The sequence below is a fragment of the Leptonychotes weddellii genome, chromosome 4 (assembly GCF_054177405.1).
Source record: "Leptonychotes weddellii isolate Sample4059 chromosome 4, ASM5417740v2, whole genome shotgun sequence".
NCBI lineage: Eukaryota > Metazoa > Chordata > Mammalia > Carnivora > Phocidae > Leptonychotes > Leptonychotes weddellii.
Genome location: NC_138372.1, coordinates 128318690 through 128335543, shown reverse-complemented (window position 1 = coordinate 128335543; position 16854 = coordinate 128318690). Strand labels below are relative to the sequence as shown.

The following is a 16854-nucleotide window of genomic DNA, read 5'->3' as shown; positions in this document are numbered from 1 at the left end:
AAGGTGCTAAGGCTACCCACCATGCTCTATTTATATAACACAAGGGTTTTTGTTCTATATACATAGAATAAGATGACTTATAACAGAGTTTTCTATACCTCTATGATGATTATGGACCAGTGTTTGAATCTGATATACACTATTTATACCTGATCGTCATTCAGTGATGACTTAAGAGTCAGTGTTTACAAAGCTTTCTGGATTTTGGCCATAGTGGTTTTCTACCGTTGATGCTGAGTGTCCTGTCCACTTTGTATTTGGTCAGTTTTACATCACCATGGTGACCAACTTAGTCTCCTCCAAGGAGCGTTAGCATCTTATGTAGGGCTATTTGGTACAGATTTCTTTTCTCTATCATACCAAAAATGATCAGACTCTTAGAATTCTGTGGTGTCAACAGCTTAAACTAAGTAGTTCGTGTAAGACAAAAACAAACTCAAGAGACTATACTCTCTCGGTGTTTAAGATTATTTAAGCAAGTATTTGTTTTTCCCTGCAGTTTTTGAGTATTGGATGTAAAGATGCACTGTGGATCAAATTAATACTTTAGGTTTTGTTTTTTATATCCACGTAGAGTATGATTGTCCACAGAAGTTTTAATAAAAAATGTTATTGATGGCTTTCTGGTTTCATACTCTTAACATGACACTGACATGCTTGATTTTCCACTGTTTTGTGGAAAGATGCATTGCAAGTTTCCATTGAGAATTATTCTTGGTTAATTCTTGATGATGTCAAAGATATCTTAATTAACAAATAACAATGATATTAAGAATGGTAAACTCAAGGTGACCCATAATCTCAGTGACAGTTATCAGACAAAAACAAACTTTGACTATAAAATGGTAGGTCCCATAGATTTTCTGATATTTTTCAATTAAAAAGAATTATTCACTTCTCAATCATTTAGAAGAAATTGACTTTCATGATAAATGGCATAATATAAAAGAGATCTTGAAGAAAAATCACAATTTATTTTTTTATTATTCCAACTCATTTGTTTTAAAGGGTAATGCATAAATCAATATGTATTTTTATAACATGCTATTTTTTCATTATCCATTTAAAATTTATATATTTTATAGTCTTTTTATTTGTGTAGTTTTCTCTTTGCTGACACCATAAACGATGTGGTGGCCAGTAGCTTAGCACCCATGAGTAACCTAGCAACAAGTCAGCTCTCTAACAAGTAAGAAATAAATGCAAACAAAGTGTTATGGGAAAAAGAGTTCAATTTCAGAATATTAGTGCATGTATACTGTTAAGTATCAAGATGAACTCTTCTAATTTGGGGGAAATTGCATTCCAATATAGGTATTGAATTTTCTAGTAAGTAATACATTGCCAGTGAAATCTTGTCTCCTTCATTCAGAAAACAAATGGAGTCTATTTCAGACTGCAGCACTGTTGACTAGGTAACTCTGAACATACGTGTCTTCCCTGGAAGCCTATTCATTACAGATTAGATGAGAGGAGTATCTTGGCATGTTTTCACCAAGTGGTAGGTGAATTTACTAGATGGAGTTTCGAAAGTAAACCTTCCTGACAGTGAGGTGTTGTTGATCTCTTAAACAGTTTTAGAATAAATGTTTTATTTTATTTTCAAAGGGTTGTGCTTAGAGTTCTAAGCTTTTGGGGGCATCATTTTCTTGGAAATACTACAAATGAATCCACCTTGTCTTTTCACACATTAAGACTTTGGTATATTTAATATCAGTCTCTTTTGGTGAAATTTAATTTATATAATTACTGTTTGTTTTCACTGAGAAAATAGCTCTCCTCTGTGTTAGTGGTCAGGTCATAGCGGAAGTATATCAGGTATCGGGGAAAAGCTGTAGCTTCATAGGATCATCATTTGTATGATGAATAGACCCAGGTGGCAAGGGAAATACATACTGGTGAATACCTTCCACTAAATAGCACAGCTTCTATTCTGTGTGACAGGCAGAATTACTTGGCCTTTCTCAATTTGACAGGCAGTTCACTGCACTTCAAGAAATCTTAGTGCCCCATGGAAGATTGAGGTAAGGGACAGAAGGATGGGATATGAGCTGAACATATGATTGTGCATTTAAAATGAATGCATAGAATTGTAGAACTGGAAAGCATCTGCTCTCTGGTGAAAATTTTTTTTCCCCAAATACCCTGAGTTTTAGGTTACTTTGAAATTCTGACCTTAAATGACTGAATTGTTGCTATAATCACAATTGGGATGTGAGCTCAACTCAGACATCTTTCTCTCACTATCCACACAGGATCTCCCTTCTCTGGGGAAGAGGAGAATAAAAATCATGAGATCCTTAAAGAGAGACCCAAACATACTTAGCAAGATAGTCTGATTCGTCTATATATGAGAATTTTGGTCACTTACATTATTTGGATTGAAGTGAGTCACCTTAAATAAATGGAAGACTATTCTTTACATGAGAAACACTTACCTACCCTTGAAGACATCTAACTACAATTGAATAGATCAATCACATGAAATTTATACTCAAAATGTCATGACAGAATAATATGGTCTGTATTGTTGATGCTACTCATGATGACAACAGCCCTTGGTTAGTTGTTCAGGAAAGTGACATTTTAGATGTGGTATATGCACATTAACTACCCCTTCCAGCATAGATGTCTCATTGGGGTTATTGTTGAAAAGGTATCATCCCTTATTTGGGGAAGTTGAGTTCCTAAAGGGCAGGGGTCATATTTTATTTGTTATCTTACCCAGTATTGAGTATAGTTCCTTATAAACAATAAGCTTGCAACAAATGACTAACCTTTTTCTTTTCAGTTAGTTTTTGTAGGTGTGCTAGAAAGATCCACAACGATCCCCAAAATTATATTAAACTACAGAATGTATGTTAAAAAGAGATAAAACACTTAAATAATATATGTCCTTGTAGAGGAAATGAAGTTTAAAGATCCACTAGTTACTGTAAAGTTATTGTTCAGTTTTGAGGTCGGTCTAAAAGGAACTGTCCTTATTGCAGGTTTGGTTACAAAAGTACGGCTACCTTCCACCAACTGACCCCAGAATGTCGGTGCTGCGCTCCGCGGAGACCATGCAGGCCGCCTTAGCTGCCATGCAGCAGTTCTACGGCATTAACATGACAGGAAAAGTGGACAGAAACACAATTGAGTAAGTAGTGGGCATCCACGATCTTTCTTTTTGTGGTCCTTGAGCTGAAAAAGTTTAAGTGAGCTCCGCCAACCATGAGTGGAGCAATTTGTCTCCTGTCCCTTTCCTTTGGAATTTAACCTCTTTCAACCCTACTCCACTAGGATGTCAGGTCTGTCAGAGTCAAATTTACTCACTTGATTTTAGCGGCACTTTTTCAAAATGGGGGGGAGAAGGAACAATGAGAGTCAGAGTAAATGGCTGAAGCTATTTTAGGAAGAGCTACGTCAGTGATGTGTTGGAGCTGGCTTGTTCTGCTGGTGCGGACATATTGGACACGTTTCTTCCCTGTTAAGTGACATGATATCAGTAGCTTGAAATTGGCCAGAGTAGAAATATTGACACTAAGGAAAATGGGAAACAATACAAATCAGGGCTCTTTCTGGGGGGACAAGGGTATTAGAGAGTCAGCTAACAGTTTAGTAGCCTCCTATTTGTGGTAATTTTCTACATGAGTTAAATCAAGGAGAGGTTCCTGCAAGTCTCTCCTTCCAATTTTTTATTAGCAAATGGCTTGTTTTGACTCTTTAATAATATTTGTCATTTTATGGATTGATTCATCAATCATTTGTTCATTTATTTATTCAACCAGTAACTCATTACTGGGCATTGCATCTGTGAAAGAGGCATATAACAGATCAGAAGACAGAGTCTCTTCTTCAGAGGAACTTCAAGTTAACTGTGTAGCTAGACATAATCACAAATTATTTTACCACAGGTACACTGTAGGTTCTGTAACATTATGAAACAGCATTATTGTTTTTGGACAGCAAAGGAGGACGTGATTAATTCTGTCAGTGCAGGGAAGAATCATCTGTGTTTATTGAGTCCTTGATACTCACAAAGTAAATCTACTTCATTTAATATCATCATACATCAACCCTCCACAGTAGGGAAGATAAGGATATATTTTGCTCTCTACACTGTCAAATAAAGAAACTAAAAGTCAAAGGCTAAGTGAAGTCCAGAGTAGTTGCAGAATCCAGACCTTTTGGTGTTTAGTCAAAGAACTTTCTACTATACCATGTTGTGAACCTCAAGAAATGACACATTTATTTTTCTTTTTAAACCTTGAATACCTGAAATTACTTGACTCAGGTATATATAATTTTTACATATTAAACTAACTTAAATATAATTTAAATACTAGATTTTGCCTTCTAATACTTACAGCATGGTATTAGTCATACTGTTCCTATTTCATCAAGACAGGACGAGTACCTAATAAAAGGCTTGAAGATTAAACGTCAAAGCAGTTTTGAAAAATAAATATAATTACCTCTCCTACCATTTTTAAGAGATACATAAATATTAACTTTGGTATACCATTTGGGAAAATAGAACCAAGAATGAATATAATGCATTTTGCAAGAATGAGAAACTTGTTACTAATATTGGGACTAGGACTTGGATATTTTGAATCTGCTGCCCTCTATTCGTTGCAATTCTCTGTTAATAGTGTCCTAAATAAATACAGTTTTAAATTCATTTTAATTACAATTATAAATTAATTTTAAAGATAGCTTATTAAGTTAATAAGCAAACCCAACAAGTCCTACATTTTGTTGCTGCATATAGTACAGAATTCCATTTAAATCATACTTTTAATCCCAACATTTTACAGAGTGCTCTGAACAGCTTTTATGCTCCCTAGTGCAGAGCTGTTATCTTCTGATTGACTTTCTTGGACCGTATGACACAGTTTTTAAAAATACAGTAAATTGAGAGCTTGGGAAACAAATTCCTTTGAATCTGCTTATTACCAGCTATTAAAATTCAGAAAGCAGAGTTCTATAGACGGTGGCATCTGTGTTTCCTGTCCATTTTGAGAGCTCCTGCTGGCCATTGGAAGGACTCAAGATGGATAGGTTTGATTTCCCAAGATAGCTGGAAAAAGGTCTTTGTCAGGAGATGATGGGAGAGGAATGTGCGCAGGATTTATTTAGGCCGCTTATGTGGAAAGGGTCTGAACAGCTTTTAGTTGTTCTCTGGCAGGACAATGTCAAATTCAGAGGTGCAGAAAAAGACCCTGTGTCCTATTCTGCCACACAGTGGCTCAGATTCCAGCCCAGGAGAAATGATTGTGTCAGTGTGTAGGAGTTAAAGTAGCATTTCTGTGAGTTATAGCATTGTAGAGAGAAGAGCAGCTGTATAGGACCCTTTAATTTAAAACCAACCAGTGTTTTGATCTGTTTTCTTTAACCAAACTTTGTTCTAATTCAGTTTTTTTTTTCCTTTCCTTTCTTCTTCCTCTTTTCTAACTGGAAATGCTTCTTTTCCTTTACATACACTGTTATTCTTAGATGAGCCCACTAAAGCCCGGTTCAACCCTCATCGGCCCTTCCTAGATTGCCCTGCTTCTTCTGTCCCCTATGGCACCCACGTTGTCACTCACACTAGAAGCCCTGTGGCTTCACTGGCCTGCTGTCTGGGTTTTTCCACTGATGTATCCCCAGTCTTGAGGTGCTGTTACGCAGGGTACTCAGCTCAAATAGTGTCCTGTTTTTGGAAGTATAATCCCCATAATCATGCTACTTAAGGAATTGTCTGTGCTTTTGTAATCCCAAATGAATGTGTCGTAACAATCCATGCTGAAGTTGTACTCTATTATTTTACATAGTCAAATTATAAAGTATGAATTTTTATCTAAACCTTATCACATAAAATATGGACTACAATTATAGACCTAAAATTACTCCTCAGTATTAAAATAATGTCTTAAGATTCATTTTCATATGCTGCTATAAAGTCTTATCTAATTGTAGGCTCTTATCAAGATCAGTTGTTTTTAAATTAAATAATTATGTCCTCCTTTGTCAGACAGACATTTGATGCATTCAGTCTGTAATTCTTGGGTAATTAAAAGTAATGATGCAGTTGTGGTGATCCCTATATTATGTTGAAGAAATTAACCATTTTCCAGCAACAAATTTAGGTATTACCTTAAATGGCTTACTATATTGCTTTCATATCAGTTAGCACTGGTGTTGGAGAGATAGTAATGCATACTTATCCCCCTACCCTAAAACAAGCTCATTATCATATGTTGCAATGGTTCTTCAAAATTATGGGTTGCTTAGCTAATTTTTATAAGCAAGCTTACTTAAATTCCTTAATAAGTGAAGCAATTTATGTTGTGCATGAAAAAGGATTATTTTAGCATGGAGGGAAAAAGATAGCAAGGCAATAACGAAAATGAGTCTAACGTGTTTTTACAATATTAATGGTAGGTATTTTAAAATTTTAATTCATCTTTTATGTGTGCATATTATCATGCATTGATGAGATATCATTTTTAAGGTGATCTTTCTTTTTTATCTCCCTCCATATATGTGTGTATACATATACACACATACATGTATACACACATGAATATGCAAATATACACATATATTCATACATATGTAGGATGATCTGAGTAATTCTGCTTAATTTATTCAATTTATCTTAATTAAAATTAATTTAAGACTGAATGTGTAGCTTTTTTCAAATAATTATTATGAAACCACAGTGGTATTTGAATTCTCCTAATTTGAGAATTGAAATATTTATTTAGCTATATCAAGAACCATAAGCTTCGGGGCTTAATTTTCAATAGGTTTCATGATTTTCAGTCATTTGTCTAAATTATCGAGTTAAGACTCTTTTTCAATATAGGTATAAAAGATAAGTTCATCAGTAATTAAATTCCTTTTTATTTCTGATTATAGCAATGGGACTGAAACACTATAGGATTACATTATAGGATGGATCAATCCTTATTTTGGTAACTATGGAAGGATGGCTGATAGCTAAATCAGCCTCATTCCCCTTCTGGAAGGTGAAAGGTGAAAGCTTAAATGAGAGCTGACACTAACTGAGCTTTTTCTTCATATTGCGCATCATGGAGGCTTATTACATCTATTCTCTGTGGTCAGGCTTTCAAGTACACTAACTGCAGTTTCAGCTTTGTGAATAACCTGTGTCCATGCAAGTAGTTCATGAGTTGATCGAAAAAAGAAACTCTGGACCAGAGTGAGCTGTCAGCCTAATGTCAACATTTTGAGCACTAAGTTAATCCACTTTTAGAAAATCTTCTTCACGACTCTTGCACTTGGCTCTATGAGTACAAACAAACCCGAAGGATTTTTAAAGTCATAAAAATTAGCATTTTTAAAACTTTGTAAAATGATCTTTTGGGGACAACTATAAATAGTAGATATTACTCTTACCTTCCATTAGAACATGGAAAAGTCTGGAGGATAGAAACCTCTTAATTATGCAGATGAACATTTTCTTACATTACTAATCATAAGGCACAAGATATAATTTTGTGAGTTATTTTTTTTTTCTCGCAGTAAAGGTAGGCATATGAACCCAGAGCCACTGTGTGGTACCACTCCAACTCCAGGGGGCACCGTTTCGATTGTACGCATTTTATTGAAATGCTGTCTTCCTTCAGCCCCACTCCTGGGGCACCAGGTGTGTAGACTCAACCTGAAGGCTTCCTTTACAGTCATGCGATGAGAGGCCTGATATGTTTGACTCGAATACCCAACTCTTTAAAAAACACAGTTACTGAAACCAACGGACACTGTTTCATACATAGTGGCTCTAATTACTGCAAATTTGTTTAGAAGTTTGTGGCTGCTTTATTCACATAAAACAGAGGATTGTGTCTCTGGTGCTATCTGTATTATGAAAACACCAGGCTATCCCTGTTTTAAATAACAAGGGATGTTAACACATAGGTCAAGCTGACCTGAAACATGCTAATATCAGTATGTTGCTATTGTTGCAGCTTCTACTACGAGTCCAGCTGCTTCCTGATGTTTGTAAAATAATAATAATTATTATAAATTAATAACCATAGCAGGTGCTATTTGCCAGGCACTGTGCTAAGTGTTTCACGTGACTTAACTAATTTAATCCTCACATTAATTCAATAATATTCTCACTTCCACTTTGTACATGAGGAAACGGAGAAGTAGAAAGAAACAATAGTCAGACCAATGTCCCAGGGCTGGAGAGGTGGTGGAGGTGGGGCTGGAGCCCTAGCAGTCTGGCTCTAGGATCCCTGCTCCTAACGTTTACAATGTCACTCCTGTCAAGAACACTGATCTCAGATGTTTTTCCTTTCTCAGTTCAGTTAATTTAAGGAAACCATTAATGCTCTGCCCAGCTAATCTGAAAACGCCATGGGTTCTAAACAATTAAATCAATACTGAATATCAGTATTGCATGTATGCAAACGGAGGGAGTGCCGTGATTTACACCTTGAAAGTACAAAATGACTTTCTTGTAGCTCCCTCCCACCGCCAGTGCCCGTTCCCACGTCTTTGTTTGCTTTGGAATGTCAACTTAAAATTCTTAGCAAATGAGTCAGTAATGAAGCACATGTATATGAGCTGCTGTGTATTGACACACAGAAAAATAAGTATGTTTTAGCAATGGAACTTTCACAAAAGAAGCACTGCTTGAAAATAGCCCGCACACATGCACACACACACATTCTCTTTAACCCATGTTTCTTTCAGCTGATACAGTTGTTACCTGAGGTGAAACAATCAATCAATTCTACTTGTACGTGGAGAGTTTTGCACTCTCGTGTACAAGTATATATGGGTTTTATCAAATTCATATATGAATGCAACTAATATTTGGTGTATGATAACGAAATAAATCCCAGGGTCAGACTCTACCTGAATAACAATATTAACATGCCAACTTTACCTTTAGTATTAGACATTTAATTCATTGATGAGTCCTGTTAAACACTAATCATTTTTATCTACCGAGAACTTCAAAAATTGTAGTAGAAAGAACTTGACTCCTTATGAAATTAAAGAATGATTTAAATGTTTCGAGTCACATAAAAGGCCCAAAGGCCAATTTAGCTCAGATACCATGTGTCATATTCAGTGGCATGATGTGCTTCTATCATATTTTGGGGATTTTGCATAATTTGATAAATAATTTCTGCTAATATATCTATGCCAGAATATTTGGATATAAATATTGGCGAAGTTAACATAGGGTGTTCTCAACTCGACCAACCCTTATTAAGAGTTTTTTGCATTAAATTACTGATCGATATTAGATTATTCCTGTTCTTATGTTTATTTCTTACACTTAAGTCATCTGCTTTATGATTTAGTTTTACATAAAAATGTCTACACAGTGTCCATGCAATAAGCATTTGTTCAAGGCACACACCTGGGAAGAGTTACAAAGTCTTCAAGAAACATGGACAGTAAGGGGGATCAGCATGTACAAAAGAGACATGCAGACTCAATTCATTTGCTTCATTTTCTTATTGAAGACTTCTCTGGGCATAGGCCCCATTATTCCTGGCTCTCTGCCATGACTCAGGCCAGTGGAAGACAGAGACACAAATCGGAACACATAGTATAATCCGTGCCGTGTTGGGATGGTAAACTGTTGAATAATGAAGGATGTTTAGGATTCTCAGTGTGAGAAAAGAGGAAGTTATGCCAGACAGAGGTCACTGCATACAAAGGCAGAAAGAGGTTTAGTTCTGTAGGAACCTGAGTGGATCTTAGAAAGTAGAGGGGGGTGGCAGGGGATCCTCCTTAAGTAAGCCTAAGTCAGATTCTTTCTGTATAAGCATTTTCATGCCCAGAATATATAGAGAACACATCTGTGTTCTGCAAAGATTTGTCTTTAGGAATGAGAAGGACGGCATTAGTGAGAGAGAGAAGAGAAATTTTGGAGGCAAAAAAGATTGCATCCTGCTTGATTAGATGTGACGAAAGAGCAGTGGAGAATATTACCTGGGTATCTAACTTAGGCATTAGAAGGATGTTAAGACTCTTGGCTGAAATAAAGCATCAGAGGAATTGTTACAGATCTGGGTAGGAAAATCAAAAATTTTTTACATGTAAATTAGAAATAATGACAGGGTATCTTGACAAAGGTATGACAGCATTTAAGCCATTATATAGTAATTTTTTTTAATCATGCATGTCTTGCCTGTAGACTGTGAACTCAAAAAGGACTTCTTGCCTTGTTTATCTTTCCAGTCACACTTTTTTGTTATATCTCTTAATATGTTATAAAAGCTGAAAAATATTACAAGATGAATGAATAAGGATTTATTGAGTAAATAAACAAGGAAGTTGGAACATAAGAAAAAATACATATTTAATGGGCAAAAGCCTAAGAAATACATAAAGAATTCAGTAGAGATATCTTTCAGCATAAGAATCTAATACTCATCCATATAAACCCTATCCTTTGGAAGATGCAGTGCTTCACTGGAAAAATTTTTACTAGATCCAACATATGCATGACTTAAAATGGAAATTTATATTAATAAATTTAATTTCCTTTTCAATTGCTACCTTCCTCTTTTAATTTTATTGATTATTAAAATAATTTTAGACAGTATGTCCTCATTAGCAATACATTTTATCCTGATAATAGGTAATTGCATTTTGTCAAATTTCATCCCACTATCCATTTCCAAATTATTTCTCTTCCCAGAATGCTAACTTAAATATTTTTCTTAGCAAAATGTAAGTGTAACTACTTCCCACACTTAGTAAATTTATTATTTTTAATAATTATATATTATTTATTCTCTTAGTGCTTTTAATGAAATAAATAAGCATAAAAACCTGACTTAGGAATATTACAATTTTTGCTGAGAATATAATTAATGAAATACCCATATGTAAAAGCCACTTAAATCATAATAACCTCTCCAGTGCTTAATATTTGCTAGTTAAATCTGTATCTGTATCTTACAGTATGTAATAACAATTAATGATTTTTCATTTAAAAAATACAAAGTGTCCCTATCCACTTATTCATTGAATATCTCTTATATTCCGGGGGTTGTACAAGGTGGATAGTATATATATATACACCTTGTATATAGTATATAGACATATAGATCTTAGTATATAGATCCCCTGCCCTTGAGTGTTTACAGTCTAGTGAAATATCTCTCAAATGAAGTGATTGAGGAATGCCCTTGAAGTATTAGTTAAACATAGGAGATCTCCATTCTCAACTTTATAGAATTCAATTCTGTAGGACCATATAGCCTCCTAGGAGTTGGGAGACTTTAATAAAGGGAAAGCAATTTTTCTGAAGTAACTCCACAATGCATTATAAACTAGGATGGAATCTTTTAAGTTTGATAACCGCAACGTCTACATTGTCTGTCTACAGGCAGAATAAAAAAGGAGAAATTTTTTCAATACTTATGGTAAAAGTGTCATCTTTCTTAAAAAACAAAAGTCATGATTTCATTGTTGTATGAGGTTATTATTGTTTATAAGAGCTAATTAGCTGATTTATCCATGTAACATGTAAACTGTTTCTTTCATTTTCACAAAATGGACATCTTTAGATAGTCATCTCTATAGTCAACTCTCTATAGTCAATTATTTTCCATTTAAAGAGTATAGAAATTATAAAGTATCTGATGAAATACAGCAAAAATTGATTCTTTTCTCATTTCTACTTGCTGAAGCATATAGCACCATGAAGATTTTGCATTAGCTTTGTAATTGTTAAATTAAATGTGCTAATGAATGGTAAAGCCATTTTATGAGTCACCAAAGAAGCACTACTCAAAATCATGAAGATCTTTCTTCTTAGATAAGAAGCAAGACTACATCGAAAACAGGACATTTGACCAATGAGACTGTAGAAAAGAAGTTCCATGACTGTATTTGTATAAGTATTAAAAATTAATCAAAAAACAGCATATCATTTTCCTAATATAATTATGTTAAACCTTATTTGTGTGATGCTAACACCTCATATCCAGAAAAAAAAATTAAGCATTGAATTTGGTTATTAATTACTGATTTAAAACAAATGGTTCTTACTTGTAAGTTGGGGTAATGATCAAAGTGAAAATAAGAAAAAAAATGGAGAAAGGCAAATGTTATTTAAATAATTTACTTCTATGTAAGCTAGAAGAGAGAATAGAATATACCCTCTCAAATCCTGAAATTTAAGATCATGTAACAGATTTTAAAAATTGTTGAATGTTAAACCTGGAAGAGACTTTAGTGAAAATTTATTTTTAAAAGTCTCTTTTTATGAATGAGACTAGGAATTAGTGACTTGCCCAAGGTCACAAATCTTGTTTAAAACAGATTCTAGTTAGAAGCGTAAGAGGACCTCAGTCTACAACAAGCTCAAAATGAATTAGAGAAAGAAAAAATATCTAAAAGAGCTGAGTTTGAAACCACTGATTCTTGATCATTCAGGGACAAAATATGCTTTCTACTTAGATTTAAATTGCAAGGAAATTGACAACTTTCTTCTTTATGTTTTCCCATTTTCATAATCACTGTCATAGATTACCTTCTCAATTGATTTCCTTTTGAAATTCATGATTAGGGTTGTTGGTAAATAACTGGAAAATACTGCTTTTTGCAGCTGGATGAAGAAGCCTCGATGTGGTGTACCTGACCAGACAAGAGGTAGCTCCAAATTTAATGTTCGTCGAAAGCGATATGCATTAACAGGACAGAAGTGGCAACACAAACACATCACTTACAGGTATAAGAACTGATGATGAATTGCTGTTTTCTCCATTTTTCACCACTATTTATTTTGACATTTTGTTTGACATCTTATGCACATTGACTACATGGTAACATATAGTTACACAATATATATAATGTTAACGTAGGGAACTGAGAACTGCCATTGAGAAGAGAATAAATTGCCTATTTGGAGGCCTTTTAAATATTTCTTAAATACTTGGTCTCATTTGTAAACTGTACCTTCAAGCTTCTTGAAAGAATACCAAATCCTGAGGGACTCTGAGATGAATATTGTAACACGTTACGTTCTTTATTTTTTTTAAGATTTTATTTATTTTCTTGAAAGAGAGAGAGTGTGAGAGAGCATGAGAGAGAGAGAGAACACATGCAGGGGGCAGGGGCAGAGGGAGAAGCAGGCTCCCTGCTGAGCAGGGAGCCCAATGTAGGACGCGAACCCAGGACCCTGAGATCAAACACTTAGCCAACTGAGCCACCCAGGTGCCCCATTTCATTCTTTAATAAGGATTCATAATCTAAAAGTAATCAAATAATAAAGTTTATAAATAATTGTCATCTAAACAAAATGTCTTTGGATCTACTATTAATTAACTTTTAGTATCAACTCAAGTCATTTTACTTTCTATCTTATTGGCAGCAATGCAGATGGATCATTGTTTCTTATTTTGTCTTCAGTGAAGGATGCCAAAGGGATGCCAATGTCTTCCAACCTGGAAGGACATTTGCTGCTATTGGAGATGTTCCTATTTATTCATTAATTCATTGAACAACTGTGTATTGAGTCTCAGTTTGAACAAAAACAGTTCTAGGCACTGGGGATATAGAAATAAATAAAACATGGAGATTGTTTGTCCTCTTGGAATTTACAGTTATGTGGTTAAGTTGAAGAATCATATAAATGTGATGACTGTTATGAAAGGGGAGGAACAAGATGCAAGAGAAATGTAAAACAGGGCCATCCAACCCACTCTAGAAAACCAGGGAAAGGCTTTCTGAAGAAATGACCTTTCAGCCAAGACTCACAGAAAGAGAAAGCATGTGTTAGACCAAAGGGCAAGGGAAGAGGCAGGGCACATCAGGGGAAGGGTAAGATGTCAGGAATACATGAATAAAAGACATTTATAATTCTCATTCTTTGTATAACTAACCCTTCACATATGCTTAAGGATAAAATTTAAAACTCAATATATAGATTTTCTACCAGTATATCTGGTTTGTGCCATTTGAACTTATTTTAGTTATTTTGAGAACACTTTTCCTTTTTTTTTAATAAAGATTTTATTTATTTATTTGACAGAGAGAGACACAGTGAGAGAAGGAACACAAGCAGGGGGAGTGGGAGAGGGAGAAGCAGGCTCCCCACCGAGCAGGGAGCCCCAACGTGGGGCTCCATCCCAGGACCCTGGGAGCGTGACCTGAGCCGAAGGCAGACGCTTAATGACTGAGCCACCCAGGCGCCCCTTGAGAACACTTTTCAGTGTTGTTTTATATTCTTAAGCTAATCCTCCCAGATAGCATGCTCCTAGATTTTTTATGCAACTCATTTCAGTTATTTCTGCAGGTAAGAAAAATCAAGGAGGAAACAGTCTTAAGCCAAGCCCATGTAGTGAATGTGAAGTGTTGGAAGAATGCCTTAAAGAACAACAACAAAATACCTGCTACCTCTAAGTCTGTTCAGCAACATTGCACAGCTACTTATAGTTGTAAGGAAATAAAAGATATAAGGACTTGTAAAGAAATAACACTATCATTAGTAAGTTTATATCATTTTCTATATAGAAAACACAGAATAAACTCTAGATAATTCTCAGAAATAATAAAAGAATATGGCCAACTTTTTAAAAAAATAATATATTTCATGTTTTAGGTTTAGGTAATACAATTTTAGGTATACAGAAAAGTTGAGCAGGTAATACAAGTAGTTCCCATATATCACATCCCCCCACCACATATACACACTCATAGTTTCTCCTATTAAGATCTTGCATTAGTGTGATCCATTTGTTAAAATTGCTGAGCCACTGTTGCTATATTATTCCTAACTAAAGTCCATAATGACAGTAGGGTTCATAGTTCTCCTAGTCTGTGGCTTGTCTGCAACAGAGCAGAAGTTTTAATTTTAATAAAGTCCAACCTATCAATTATTTTCTTCCTTTATTGTGCTTTTGGTGTTATATCAAAAAAATCATTTCCAAATCTGAGGTCACTTAGTTTTTCTTCTATGTCAACTTCATATCATTTCATATCATATCACCTGAAAAAAAGGAGTATTTTTTCCTTCCCAATGTGTTTATCTTTTATTTTCTTTTCTTGTCTTATTACATAAGGGAGAGCTGTCAGTAAAATGTTGAATAGGAGTGTTGAAGGCAAGCATCATTGCCTTTTTCCCAATCTTTAGGAGAAAAGCATCTAGTTCCTCACTATTAAGTATGATATAGGCTGTAGGCTTCTTTCTAGATGTTTATCAAGTTGAGGAGGTTCACCCTATTCCTAGTTTGCTGAAAGTTTTTATTATAAATAAGTGTTGGATTTAATGAAATGCTTTTTCTGTACCTATTCATATGATCATATGATCATATGATTTTTCTTCTTTAGCCTTTTAATGTGTTGGATTACATTAATTGATTTTCAGTTGAACCAGCCTCTCATGCCTAGGGTAAATCCTACTTTGTCATGGTGAATCATTTTTTTTATACATTGTTGGATTTGACTTGCTAATTTTTTGTTGAGGATTTTTACGTGTATGTTCATGAGTGATATTGATATGTGGTTTTTCTTTCTTTTAAAGTCTTTATCTGGGTTAGGTAGGAGAGTAATGCTAGCCTCATGGGATGGGTTAGAAAGTGTTCCCTTTACTTCAGTTTTCTGGAAGAGATTGTAGAGAATTGGTATGATTTGTAACTGAAATGTTTAGTAAACCCAATGCAACTATTTGGGCCTGGTTCTTTTTTCTTTGACAGTTATTAATTTTTAATTAAATCTATTTAATAGATATAGTCCTGTTCAGATTATCTGTTTCTCTTTGTGTAGGTTTTTATAGATTGTGTTTTTCAAAGGAGTTGGTCCATTAAATCTGTATTAGTCTGCTCAGGCTGCCATCACAAAATATCACAGCCTGGGTAACTTAAACAACAGAAATTTAATTTTCCCACTTCCAGAGGCTACAAGTCCAAGATTAACATGCTGTCAAGGTTGGTTTTGGTGAGATTTCTCCTTCTGGCTTGTAGATGGCCACCTTCTCATTGTGTCCACCTCTTACCTTTCCTCTATGCATGTGTGGAGAGAGAGATTTCTGCTGGGTTTTTTTTTTCTCTTCTTATAAGAAGTCATACCAAATTAGGACCCCACCCTTATGACTTCATTTAACCTTATTTACTTTCCTTAAAGGCTCTATTTCCAAATATAGTTTCATTGGGGGTTGGGGCTTCAATTTATTTATGCCAGAGAAAACCTTATAGATCATTGGGGAAAAGGACGGGCTCTTTTACTTATTAAGTTCTTCTGTAGTAATTAGTTATCCATATAGAAAACAATGAAATTAGATTCTTACCCCATAACATATAAAAAATTAGTAAGTATTAATTAGATTAATTTGTATAATCAACTTTAGAAGTACAAAACACACAGCTCTGCATGTTGATATTTATTGTTTTTGTTTCAGATAGTGTCTTTTTTCTGGCCTGATTTCCAGACTTAACGGTGTACCCTGTTTAGTGTCTCTGCGTACTTAGGTACTGACTACACCATTCATTTAAGAAAGAAAGAAAGTAAGAAAGAAACTGTTAAGAGCCATTATGTTCAGAACTAATCATAATTCCATTGAAGCTCTGTCCCTATACTGACAATTGTCTCAGTGAGTTTTGAATACTCAAATAATTAGGTGTCTATCCCTGTAAGCTTCCAGGTTATTGATAAACACATCATGTGGTTAAGAGTCCTATTTTGGAGTAAGAAAGATCTGGATTTGAATCCTGGCTCCGATACTTGCTACCTGTAAGACCAGGATCAAGTTACTTAATCTTCTAAGTCTCATTTTCCCTGTGTGAAAAGTGAGTATTGTAACAGTACCTACCTCATAAAGCCTAAGAGGTAGTTAAGTCAGGTCATGGTGGGGGGAACCCCCCAGAAACAAACAAAATAGCTCAG

At 34.8% G+C, this 16854-nt stretch overlaps 1 protein-coding gene across 2 annotated transcripts in view; it reads left to right on the top strand.

Moving 5' to 3' along the window:
* The window catches only part of MMP16 (matrix metallopeptidase 16), a 277042-nt gene that overhangs the window by 133706 nt on the left and 126482 nt on the right, over nt 1–16854 (top strand). For both annotated transcript variants that reach the window (XM_081816217.1, XM_081816216.1), the window contains exons 2-3: nt 2991–3139; nt 12581–12703. In XM_081816217.1, the coding sequence (XP_081672343.1) occupies nt 2991–3139; nt 12581–12703 (272 nt within the window). The remainder of the gene's footprint in view (nt 1–2990; nt 3140–12580; nt 12704–16854) is intronic.